Below are 13207 nucleotides of genomic sequence, written 5' to 3' on the forward strand. Positions count from 1 at the left end.
CAGGATCAAATGAATTGACTCTATATTTTGTGGGCAAACGTCGCAGCCGAAGTGGACAGCAACATCCCACAAACAGTCATGGAGTGAATGATTCATTTTATCTGCGGGAGTGTCGACCAGGACACCAGGAAAGAGAAATTCCCTTTTTCGAGTTGTGCCGTGGGATCTCTAATGCCCACCTGAACAGGCAGACAGGACTTCTGTTTAATATCATATTTAAACAACAGCATCTTTGACAATGCAGCATGCCCCTCCCCAGTACTGCATTGGAGTGCCAGCTTAGACTTGTGAGTTGAAAATCCCCAATGTGCAGCTTCAACCCACAACCTTCTGACTCAGACGCAAGAGTTCCACCAAATGGCACAACTTCAGGGCACGAGTGATGGCATCGGCAGGACCTGGAAGGGCAGACAAGTCACTGGGGACAGGGTATCCTCCCACTTAGATCCTATTAAGCCTAACTGGTAGGGTGGTTCTAGCTGGTCAAGCGGAAGCTTGCTAGACACCAATATCAATGGAGAACGTACTGGAGCAGTTACCTCATTGCACCCCAAGCCTTGGCTCTCACCAACCTGTGCCTAATAGTCCAGAATTATGTAAAATGGTGTGTACCAACACCGCTTTCTTCCACCTCCGACGCATCGCCCGTCTCCGCCAATACCTCACTCCAAAAGCTGCTGAAACTCTGGTCCATGCCTTTGTCACCGCTTAGCTGGACTATTCAAATACCCTCCTCGTCAACCTCCCTCCCATTACCATCCATAAAATCCAGGTCATCCAAAACTCTGGCGCCCGCATTCTTACCCGCACCAAACTCCGCTCCCAGATTACCCCAATCCTTGCCAGACTACACTGGCTGTCTGTCCCAGAGAGGATCGATTTCAAGATCCTCACCCTTGTCTTCAAATCCCTCCACTCCTCTGCACCCCCCCTACCTCTCTGACCTCTTTCCTCAAAACAGTGCCCATTGCCTTCGTTCCTCTGGGTCTGGCCTCCTCCTTGTCCCCCAAGTCCTCCGCTCCACCCTCGGCGGCCGTGCCTTCAGCCACTATGCCCCGAGGCTCTGGAACTCCCTTCCTCACTCCCTTTGCTTCGCCCCCTCTCTTCCTATTTTCAGGTCTTGGCTAAATACCTTTCTTTTTGATTGTGCCTTTGGTCACCGTTACTATAAAGCGCTCTGAGGCGCCGTCAAGCATGGAGGGCGCTATATAAATCCAAGTTGTTGTTGTATCACCACGGAGAGAGTGCACATTCCATTCCAACATGTGTAGGTGGGATGCATGGAATTCTCAGTTTGGTGTGGACACTTTTAAGCACGGTGATGGGTTTCCACATGTGTCAGACATCCGGCTGACCTGAAAACAATCGCAAGGGTAGGATGCCAATAAAACGCAAAGCGTGGTTCAATCTGTAACTTTTATTAATAATGCCAGATGTGAGGATATCACGTCTTTGGGTTCATTTACAGTACTTTGTAAACGTGTATTGGTTATAGTGTATTTCTTTTCAGCGGGGGTCACACGCTTAAAGTGTCTACTGAGCTTGAGCTGTCTGCACCCCAATCTCCCGTGTTAATGATGGCCAGGATTGTGTCAGCCTGGAGCAGGTGTCGCTATCTCAGGAAGGCTCGGAGGAACTCGTTGTAGGATATGATTCCTTTTAGGTCCTTGTCGTAATATGTCGAGAGATGGTAATATTCCTCCTCAGACATGAAGATGCCGTATTGCTGAAGGACCTGCACAGGCACACACACCAGTCACCAGCGGTAAACACATCCAACCCCACCACCTACACCCCCCAGCTCAATCCCATCACCACCTACACCCCCCAGTTCAACCCCCACCCCACCACCTACACCCCCAGCCCAGCCCCCACCCCATCACCTACACCCCCAGCCTAACCCCACTACCTACACCTCCAGCGCAACCCCACCACCACCTACACCTCCAGCCCAACCTCACCATCACCCCCAGCCCAATCCCACCATCACCCCCAGCCCAATCCCACCATCACCCCCAGCCCAACCCCACCATCACCCCCAGCCCAACCCCACCATCACCCCCAGCCCAACCCCACCATTACCCAGCCCACCCACCACCTACACCCCCAGCCCACCCACCACCTACACCCCCAGCCCACCCACCACCTACACCCCCAGCCCACCCACCACCTACACCCCCAGCACCCCCACACCATCACCTACATCCCCAGCCCACCCACACCATACCTACACCCCCGAACCAACCCCACCACTACCTACACTCCCGGCCCAAGCCCACCACTTCCTACACACCCAGCCCAACCCCACCTCCACCTGTACCCCCAGCCCAACCCCACCACCACCTACACTCCCGGCCCAACCCCAACTCCACCTGTACCCCCAGCCCAACCCCACCACCACCTACACTCCCGGCCCAAGCCCACCACTTCCTACACACCCAGCCCAACCCCACCTCCACCTGTACCCCCAGCCCAACCCCACCACCACCTACACTCCCGGCCCAAGCCCACCACTTCCTACACACCCAGCCCAACCCCACCTCCACCTGTACCCCCAGCCCAACCCCACCACTACCTACAACCCCCGGCGAAGCCTCAGGTCATATTGTCAATACAGACATCTGGGGTATGTGCAGGGACTGGCAATGTCTCACTGTTCCGACCAACCAGCAGCAGGAGGTCACTGGATGGTGTTCTGACCTCCCCCTGTGACCCTCCCCCTCTCCCTATCCCCATCGCTCTCCCCCTCTCGCCATGCTCCCCCCTCCCCCTCTCGCCATGCTCCCCCCTTCCCCTCTCGCCATTCTCCCCCCTCCCCCTCTCGCCATGCTCCCCCTCCCCCTCTCGCCATGCTCCCCCTCCCCTCTCGCCATGCTCTCCCCTCTCTCCCCCCCCATCTACCCCCGCTTCCTCCCCCCTTTCCACAGGGACAGACCTGTTTGAAGCTGTGAAGGGAAATACAGCCACAGGCATCGTCATCATAGTTCTTAAAGGTTCGTCTCATCAGCTTCCAGCATTCCGTTACTCGCGCCTGGATTCGCATCATAAAGTGGGTGAAAATCAGGTGCTGCACCCCAGGATTCAGCTATAAGAGAAAGAGAGGGAGAGAGAGAAAGAGAGGGGGATCAGAGAAAGAAAGAGAAGAAATGAGATGGGGTGGGGGAGAGAGAGAGAAAGAGAAGCAGCAAGAGCAAGAGAAAAAGAGGGGTGAGAGAAAGAGAGCAAGAGAAAGAAAGAACGAGATCAAGAGAGAGAAAGGAGAAAGAGCAAAAGAAAGAGCAAGAGTGAAAGGATGAGGAGAGGGGGAGAGAAAAAGAGGGAGGAGAGAAAAGAGATGGAGGGGAGAAGAGAGAAACAGTGGGAGGAGAGAGTGGAAATAATAGAGAGAACGGAGAGAGATAGTGAGAGGTATGAAGGAGTGAAAGGAATAGAAGAGAGAGAAAGGGGAGAGAAGAGAGAAGAATGGACACATCAGAAAGAAAATGGAAGATTACTGCTATACAAACAACCTAATGACAACAGAAAAGTCTAGCTCGTCTGACCAACTTCACAGATTGTTTGAGATGGCAGTCCAAATTGGGAAGGTAAATTGTTACTGGTCTCCGTGTCTGACATGATCAGCCAGGTATCGTGACACACACAGAAACCCATCACCGTGATCAGCCGAGAGAGTGATATTCGGAAACCCATCACCATGACCAGCCGGGTGTCTGACACGTGGAAACCCATCATCGTGATTAGCCAGGTGGGTTTCTGCATGTGTCAGACATCTGGCTGTCATGGTGATGTCAGACACCCATCACCATGCTTAAGAGTATCCAAACCAATTAGAGAGTTCTATATATGCCACCTATACATGGAAACTCCTGTGTATTGGAATGAAAGGGGCATTCTCATATACTTAACTAATTCCAGAGTGTATTGGGCATAGGTTAGCAAGAGCCAAGGTTCAGGGACCCCAGAGAGTGCGCTGGGTTAATTGCTGGACATAGTTTGCCATTGAGAGCACTGTATGGCAAGCTTTCCCGTTGCTTGTCCAGCTAGGAGCACCCATTAGGGCTTTGGCTTGCAGGGTTAACAGGAGCTGAGCCAGAAGAGTCCCTGCCTCCAGTGACTGAGGAGGAAAGGGATTAGAGGGGACAGGAAAGAACAAGGAATTGGGATCAAGCTTCATTGGAGGGAGTGAATATGGAGATTGACACAATGTGTGGAAATGGCTCCTGTTGTGGGTGGTCACAGTGGCTGGGGGGTCAGGCTGCTGGCTTTGGCTGGCTCTGTGCTGTGTCCGCGCTCACTTACTGGAATTTTAGGCTGCGGGATCTTCACTCTGTGGAGGAGGCTGGTCTCCTGTGGCTTCAACATCAGGACAAAGTGATGGAGGAAGTCGGTGTAGCCAAAGCGGCCATTGCTGTGAACCTGGTACTTGTCAATCAGGCACTGCATCTCGTCCGGTTTGATTTTAATGCAGAATTTTTCCATGATCTCTGCCGTGAGAGAGGCGGGAGGACATCAAAATCTGTCTGACAACCCAACGGGTAGTGCTCGTACATCACACCACTATTTCTTCAGAATACACACACACACTCACATTCTCTCACACTCACAGGCTCACACACACACTTAATCATACACATTCACTCATACACACTATGTCACACAAACACTCACACTCACATGCACACCACCTCTCACACACTATCTCACATACACACATGCTCACACACACATTCTCTCACGCACTGCCTCAATCACACTGTCTCACACAACATCTCTCACACTCACGCACATTCTCACACACACTATATCTCACTCACACACTCAGACACACACATTCTCTCACGCACACACATTCGCATACACGCACTAACACACAAACACATTCTCAGTCATACACTTAATCACACTCACACACTGTCACACACTCACAAACTTTCACTCACACTCACACACACCGTCTCTCCCTCACACACTGTCTCATACACTCTGTATCTCACATACACACTCTTGCGCACACACACACTCTCAGACTCACTCTCACACTCTCCACACTCTCTCCACTCTCATACACAGACACTCACTCTTACACTCCCACTCACACACACTCTCACACCCTTACACACATATTCACACTCCCACTCTCTCACTCACACTCTCATACACACACTATCTCTCACACACTCACACTTTCACACTACATTCTCATTCACACCCTGTCTAATGCACACTCTTAATCACACATACTCACTCTGTGTCACATTCGCATACTGTGTCACACTCGCAAACTCACATTTTGACTCACCCACACCATCTCTCTCACACACTGTCTCAGTCTCTCTTGCAAACACACACTCAGACTCAGCTCTTACACTCACTCACACACGTTCTCTCTCATACACACAATATCTCACACACACACACACTCTCACACACATGCTCCCTCTCACACATTTTCTCTCAGACACTGTCACACACTCTCAGACACACTAACTCACACACACACACACATTCTCACTCTTAATCACACATACTCTCACGCACACTGTCACACACACCATCTCTCACACACTGTCTCATACACAGTCTCTTGCACACACACTCTCATACACACTCACAAACACCATCTCTCTCACACTCATACACTATCTGTCTCACACACACTCACACAATATCTCGCACACTCTCACACCCACTGTCTCACACACACACTTTCTCTCAGACACACTCTCTTTTACACTCACACAGTCACACACAGCCTCACACTGTCAGACACATCATCTCACATACACTCCCTTTCACTCTCTCAAACACATTCTCACTCACTCATTCTCTCACACACACCCTCTCACATGCTCTCATACACACACTGTCACACACACACACAAATTCGCACACATTCACTCTCACACCCCCACACATTGACACACACACTCATACACACGCACTCTCACACATGCACACTCATACGCACACTCGCGCGGACACACATGCACTCTCGCACACTCACACACTCCCGCACACACTCTGATGCATACACTAAGACACATACTGTCTCTGATGCACTCTCACACACTCTCCCTCACACACTTTCTCACACACTCATACACAATCACTCACATACAAAATATCTCACACACTCACTGTCATCTCACACATTCTCACATTCTTTCACTCACACCATCTCCCTCACACTGTCAGACACACTCTTTCACCCACATCCTCACACACACACTCACATTCTTTCTGTCAGACACTTTCACAGTCCTTTTCACATTCACACAAACATTCTCACTCACACCCACTCTTACACTATGCCTCACACTCTCACTCTCTCACACTGTCTCTCTCACACTCTGTCTCATACACTGTCTCGCTCACTCACATACACACACACGTTCTCACACACTGTTTCTCACACACCATCTCTCACACACTGTCTCATTCATACACTCACACACGTACTCTCCCTCACTTTCTCACACACACTTGCACACACACACACTCATACACACTCAAACAATCTCACACACACTCACACACACTGTCTCACACCCGCTCTCACACCCACTGTCTGTCTCACACACTCAGTCTCTCACTTTCACTCACACACACCATCTCCCTCTCACAAACTCTGACACACTTTCACACACATTCTCACGCACTCTCACACTGTCAGACACACTATTTCACAGTCCTTTTCACTCACACAAACATTCTCTCACACACTTACACTATGCTCGCTTTCTGACAGTCTCTTACACACTCAGTCACACTCACACATGCTCTCACTCACACACACTATCAGACACACACACACACACTCACTCTTACACTCTCACTCAGAGTCTCTCACTCACTCTCATATACGCACTCTCTCACAAACTCTCTCATACACATTCTCCCTTTCTCTGTGTCCAACCCCACCATGTACAGCATTTCAAAACGCTGCTCTGCATGAAGGACGCTGGGTAAAGATGAGTTGCTGTCATTTTGACATTCCAGGTGCTGTATCAAAGCACAGGATTATGTGTATTGCTGTTCACATTGGGGCTCAAGTGGGATTTTGTTGGAGAGAATAACCTGACAGCAACTGCTTGTGAAGTACTTAAAGGAGCTTTGATGCTATAAAAGTCCCATGTCCCATCTTTGGTCTGGCTGGTGCTGCTGCTCATAGTGTGGTTCCCATAGTGAGGAACCATAGTGTGGTTCCCACCAGACCAGCTTCACACATTCACGAGAATCACAAAATAACAAATTACATTTGTACAGCACCTTTCACTTCGGGAGGATATCTTAAAAGGGCTGGACAGTCAAGGATGTGCACCTGAGCACTGAGTTGGGATCAGGAAGGGTTAAAGGCAGGAAGGGTGGGGGTAGGAGAGTGACTGAAGGCACATAGTGTAAGCTATACTTCAATGAGGTGCTATATTTTCAGAAATACCGTCCTTCAGATGAGATGTTAAACCGAGGTCCCATCTGTCCGTCTCTATTCAGGTGGATGTTACAAGATCCCGCGGCGCTATTGGAAAAGTGAAGGGAATTTCTCTCTCGGTGTCCTGGCGGACAATCCCCCAAATAAAATTGGTCACTCACTTCATGGTTGTCTGTGGGAGGACATTGCTGTGCGCAACTGGCTGCCACATTTTGCCCAGAAAATACATAATCGCTGCATTTTACAGTGAATCTTGAGAAATGTTTTGATGTCTTGACGTGATAAGGCACTGTGTCAAATGCAGAGATTATTATTAATGATTATTACTATAGGGTACAAACCCAGGAAGTCAGCGATGTCAATCTGTCCCTGACGCTCACTGTCCTTGTGTTTACATTCCTTCTCGATCTCCTTCCAGAACATGTACATGTGCTTCCTCAGCTTCTGCTCGATGGTCTCGCAGTTCCTCAGTGTGGTCTGTGAACTGGTGCTGGAGCCTGGCCGCGGAAACCCCTCCTCCACCTGGCGACACAAACAGTGGCCCAAACCATGGTAACATCAAGCTCTGCCGTCTATTGGTGAACAACTCACCCCAATCTCGATGGTGCCCTGGCACATCAGCCACTGAACCAGATCACTCCAACAGGAATCGCTCGGCCCCCTACGCCCGCCCACCTCCCAGCCCCCAGCTTTCAGAGTAGAATAAATTATAGGCAAACGCAGTTTGTGTCCACCAACATCTCGTCTCACACTACACACCGTGAGCCGATCACCCCTAAAGGTGGTTTGGGGCAAGCTTCACTGGCTCCCCATCCTCCAGATGACTGAGTTCAAGATCCTTGTCTTCACCTTTGAAGCCCTCCAGTCTTGCTCCTCCCTATGTTTGCGACCTGTTTAAAACGTCACCAACCTGTCCACTCCCTTCGCTCTCCAGGTACTGGCCTGCTCCATGTCCCCCGTCATGTCTGCCCCACCATTGGTAATCGGGTTTTCAGCTTTTCTGCCCCTACCTTCTGGAACTTCATCCTTGAGAACCTGTGCCTCACCACCTCCCATGCCTCCTTCAGGGCCCGTCTCTAGACCACACCTTCGGTCTTCCTCCCACCTAAACCCTCCCTACCCTCCATTCCTCTTGATTCAAACTCCCAGCTCGGGTACAAACCTTTAACTGCCCTGACATGGGTCTTGAACTCAAAACCTGCTGACTCATATGTGAGAGGGTGAGTGACCGAGCCTGGGTTAAGGGTAAGGTAAGATAGACAGTTCCTTCTTTTTACGAGATCTTTGATGTCTAGCCGGACAGGAGCAATTGGGAGCTGGGTTTAATGTCTGATCCGAAGGTCAGCTGCTTGTTTTGAACTGAGTTGAGTTGTGCATGGCTTTATCTCACACGGTAGCAAGCGGCTAGCGTGCGAGTGGCTGTGTACACTTTGCTTGGCCGGATTTGGCCATGAGTCGCTGTGACGGTTACCTTCCCAGCAATGGTTCTGGGCCGGCTGGTGGCTGCTTCGGCATGGGAGCTGCTGCCAGGTTTGCCGGGACTCCTGGGCTCTGCACCTGCCGGCTTCTCGCTTGTAAACTGCTTCAGAAACTTGTGGTACTCCAGATTGCCAAAATCATTCAGTGGCAGCAGGTTCCAGAGGTTTTCAAACTGAAAGTATTTTGAGATAGAAGCCACAGTATTAAATGCTGCTATCTACACACAGAAAGTCCATCTGGAAAGGAAAACACACGCTCTCTCCCTGGGCAGATGCAATCTAATCATCTTATCTGAGTATTAGGTACAGGTTAGCAAGAGCCAAGGCTTAGGGTCTCCAGAGTGTTCATTGGGGTAACTGCTAGAGTCTAACCAGCTAAAATTTTGCCCACAAAATATAGTTAATTCACTTTATAGTATATTCTGTGAAATGATTTGAGACGTCTCGAAGACGTGATAAGGCGCTATATCAAATGCAAGGATTATTATTAAAACTACATAGATTGCCATTGAGAGCACTTGTCACATTGAGAATCCTTAAACCCAGTCTCAATTTGGAGTTTTTTTTCCAAAACGTCTTAAACAAGAAACCAAATCCAGACTGGGTTAACAACTTTCCACATACCCTAAACTGTGTACACTGTCTGAAGCCACACAGCACTGACACTGATCCCAAGTATACAGATTGTGCAGCACGGAAACTGGCCATTTGCCCCAACCAGTCCGTGCCGGTGTTTATACTCCACACGAGCCTCCCCCATTCCTTACTCCCTTCCACACCCTTCTATTCCCCTCTCCCTCATGTGAAGGTCTCACTTCCTCTTGAGTGCATCTACACTATCTGATTCAACCACTGCTTCAGGCAGCGAGTTACACAATCTCACTACCCTCTGCAGGAAGTAGTTCTCCTAAATTCTCTTTTAGATCTCCTAGTCGCTACCTTATATTTGTGTCCCCTTGTTACTGACTTCCCAATCAATGGAAACAGCCTATTTATGTTAACCTTATCAAACCCTTAATAAAATTATAAAAGAGTTTGATCAGGTTACCATAATAGACTGTTTCCACTGGTTGATCTGTAACCAGGGGACACATATATAAGAAAACTATAGAATCATAGAAGTTTGCAGCCCAAAGCAGACTATTTGGCCCATCGTGCCTGTGTCAGCTCTTTGAAACAGCTAACAACTCATCCCACTCGCCCGCTCTTACCTCATAGCCCTGCAAATTGTTCCTTTTTGAGACCTATCTAATTTTGTTTTGAAAGCTGTTATCGAATCTGCTTCCACCACCCTTTCAGGCAGTGCATTTCAGACCATAACAACTCTCTGGGGAAAACAATTTCTCCTTGGCTCCCCTCGTTTTTTTTGCCAATTACCTTAAATCTGTGTCCTCTGGTTACCGACCCACCCGCCAGAGAAAACAGTTTCTCCCTATCTACTCTACCAAAACCTCTCATAATTTTGAACACCTCTATTAAATCTCCTCTCAACCTTCTCTGCTCTAAGGAGGATAATCCCATCCTCTCTAGTCTCTCCTCATAATTGTAGTCCCTCATCTCTGGTATCATTCTTGTAAATTTTTTCTGCATCCTCTCGAAGATCCTGACATCCTTCCTCAAGTGTGGTGCCCAAAATTTGACACAATACCCCAGCTGAGGCCGAACCAGCGATTTGTAAATTTTAGACTAGGGGATCTAAATGAAAATGTAATAGCAATAATCAATGCATTTGATATTTGCGTGGAGTCCTGTAGCTCAGTGGTTAGAGCACTCGCTTTACAAGTGAGAGACCTGAGTTCAATCCCAGGCAGGGCGAAACCTTGGGCAAGTTTCCTTACTCCACACAAAGCCTAATAATAATCCCTCCAAAACCAAAAACAATAATAAATTGGTCATTTTCAATCTACGACTGTTTGTGGGACATTGCTGTGCGCAATTGGCTGCCGCGTTCGCCCACAAATATACAGTCAATTCACTTTACAGTGTGTTCTGTGAAGCGCTTTGGGACGTCCTCCCGACGTGAAAAGCGCTATATCAAATGCAAGGATTATTATTATTATTATTATTTATCATGCCATCTCAAAGTGCTTCACAGGATTTACTGTAAAGTCGAGTGACTGTGTATTTTGTGGGCGAAACGCAGCAGCCAGTTTGCACATAACAATGTTCCACAATATTCCTGCAGTCTGTAGTAATGTGCAAATAATATAGATGTATAATTACATAATATTTTTAAGGGAAATGGGGAGGGCTGCCCCTTTAAATGGATTCTGTTGCAGAAGCTGCTTGCAAAAGACGTAGCAAGAGAGTACATTAGTTATACGAGCTGCAGCAATGTACAGGTCGAGGGTTGTTTGATTGACAGTCAGTTAACAAGCTGCCTGGAGAGTAAAATAACACGTGGGCGCCAGCACGGGAAAAGGCCCGAGCATTTGCATCATACAGTGGGAGGAGCCACACACCTATAAAAGGCAATGCTTGGCGCTCCTCATGGTCACTAATATCTCTTTACTAATGTTGTATTGTGCTGCATGTTGATATAGTTATGTGTGTCAGTTATATTTGATTCCATTGTTGTTTATCTTAAATTGTTATGTTCCTTATATGTAAGGTATCCTAGGGTTGCTCGGTCTTGATAAAGACCTATTGTTTCTACTGAATGTATTCTCGCGTTTCTGTAATATTCTAAAACAAGCAAAGAAGTAAGCACTTCAGAGAGTAGCTGTCGACATAGGAGCTCTGCTAGTGCGAGCAGACTCTGATTAGACATTCCAGTTACCAGACATTGGAGTTAACGGGGAATACTGATCTGTGTGTAACTCTGACTCGGTTGAGTCACCTTTGAATGGGGATTCACACCGACAGAGTTAGGAGAGAGCAGAGGCCACATAGTGCTAAAGCATTACTAAAATTTGCATGTACATCAAGGAGTGAGAACGGTCGCAGACTGACCAATTTTATTTTGGGGATTGTTGGCCAGGACACCGGGAGAAAACAGCATATTCTGTGAAGCACTTTGAGATGTCTAGAAAACATGATAAAGTACTATATGAAATGTTGTATTCCTTATATGCAAGGTAGCCTAGGTAGCTAGGTCTTAACAAGGAGTTGTTGTTTCTATTTGATACAGCGTCTTATCACATCTTCGAGATGCCTCAAAGCGCTTCACATAAAATACTGTAAAGTGAATTGACTATATTTTGTGGACAAAACGCAGCAGCTAATTGCACAACTAGTGTCCCACAAACAGTCGTGGATTGAGTGACCAAATTTTTTTTTAAGGGTTTATTACCCCCGGAGAAGCGATCCACCATTGACTAACAACTGAAAATAAACTTGCCCAACATTTCGCCCTGCCCAGGAATCAAATCCAGGTCCTCTCGCTTATGAGGTGAGTGCTCTAATCACTAAACTTCAGGACTCCAACATGGGAGTCTCCACCATTTTGCTATGGGATCTTTAACGTCCAATTGAATGGTGCCTCGGTTTAACATCTCATCCAAAGGATGGCGCCTCTGCCATTGCAGTGCTCCCCCCAGCACTGCACTGGAGTGTCAGCTTAGACTGTGTCAAGTCCTGATGTGTGACTTGAACCCACAACCTTCTGACTCAGATGCAAGTGTTACCGCGGTGGCAGACTGACACCAGAGGAACACTCAAGGCAGAGGGCAGTCAGTGTGTGCAAGAACTGTGAGAGTGGCTGTCTGGAGTTCCTATGCTGTGCATCTCTCGTTCTACCGCTCTCACTGCCTACCTGCTCCTCAGTCAGATGCATGAAATATTTGCAGAAGATTTCCTTGAAGTGCTGCTTGGAGACGACTTTCAGATTGGCATAGTCAATCTCAGCAAACTCCCGATTGATGACATGGAGACGAGAAGTCACGACCTCCCGCACACGGGTTAAGATGTCATCGATGGTCACATGTGGGGCCAACTTTGGCGTCCCCAATTTCTCCTCCCACGCTTCTGAGGCCTGCAGGCACACACAGTCAGTACACCACTCACTCACTAATTCATTCACTGACTCACACACACACACACCCCCTCACTTACAACCTGCCTCCCTCCCTCACTCACTCACACCCTCCCTCCATCACTCACACCCTCCCTCCCTCCATCCCTCACTCCCTTTCTCACTCTCTCCCTCAGAGAGAGTTGTGATCTTAACTTGAACAGGCATAGACAGGACCTTGGTTTAACATCTTATCCGAAAGGCATGCCAGCATCTCAATGCAGCACTCCCCTCAGCTCTGCACTGGAGCGTCAGGGTGTGCTGGGAGTTCAAGTTCCCGATGTGACA

The 13207-nt window shown here is 48.5% G+C and overlaps 1 protein-coding gene across 2 annotated transcripts in view; it reads right to left on the reverse strand.

The window, feature by feature from the left end:
- Nucleotides 1-1402: 1402 nt before the first annotated feature.
- The window catches only part of efcab6 (EF-hand calcium binding domain 6), a 71880-nt gene continuing 60075 nt past the window's right edge, over nt 1403-13207 (reverse strand). For both annotated transcript variants that reach the window (XM_042335110.1, XM_042335109.1), the window contains 6 exons: nt 12662-12880; nt 8901-9080; nt 7771-7951; nt 4300-4484; nt 2936-3085; nt 1403-1735 (listed from right to left, as the gene is read on the reverse strand). In XM_042335110.1, coding sequence (XP_042191044.1) covers nt 1613-1735; nt 2936-3085; nt 4300-4484; nt 7771-7951; nt 8901-9080; nt 12662-12880 — 1038 coding nt within the window. In that variant the 3' untranslated portion in view covers nt 1403-1612. The remainder of the gene's footprint in view (nt 1736-2935; nt 3086-4299; nt 4485-7770; nt 7952-8900; nt 9081-12661; nt 12881-13207) is intronic.

This window comes from Callorhinchus milii, unplaced genomic scaffold, assembly GCF_018977255.1.
Source record: "Callorhinchus milii isolate IMCB2004 unplaced genomic scaffold, IMCB_Cmil_1.0 Scaffold5, whole genome shotgun sequence".
Classification (NCBI taxonomy): Eukaryota; Metazoa; Chordata; class Chondrichthyes; order Chimaeriformes; family Callorhinchidae; genus Callorhinchus; species Callorhinchus milii.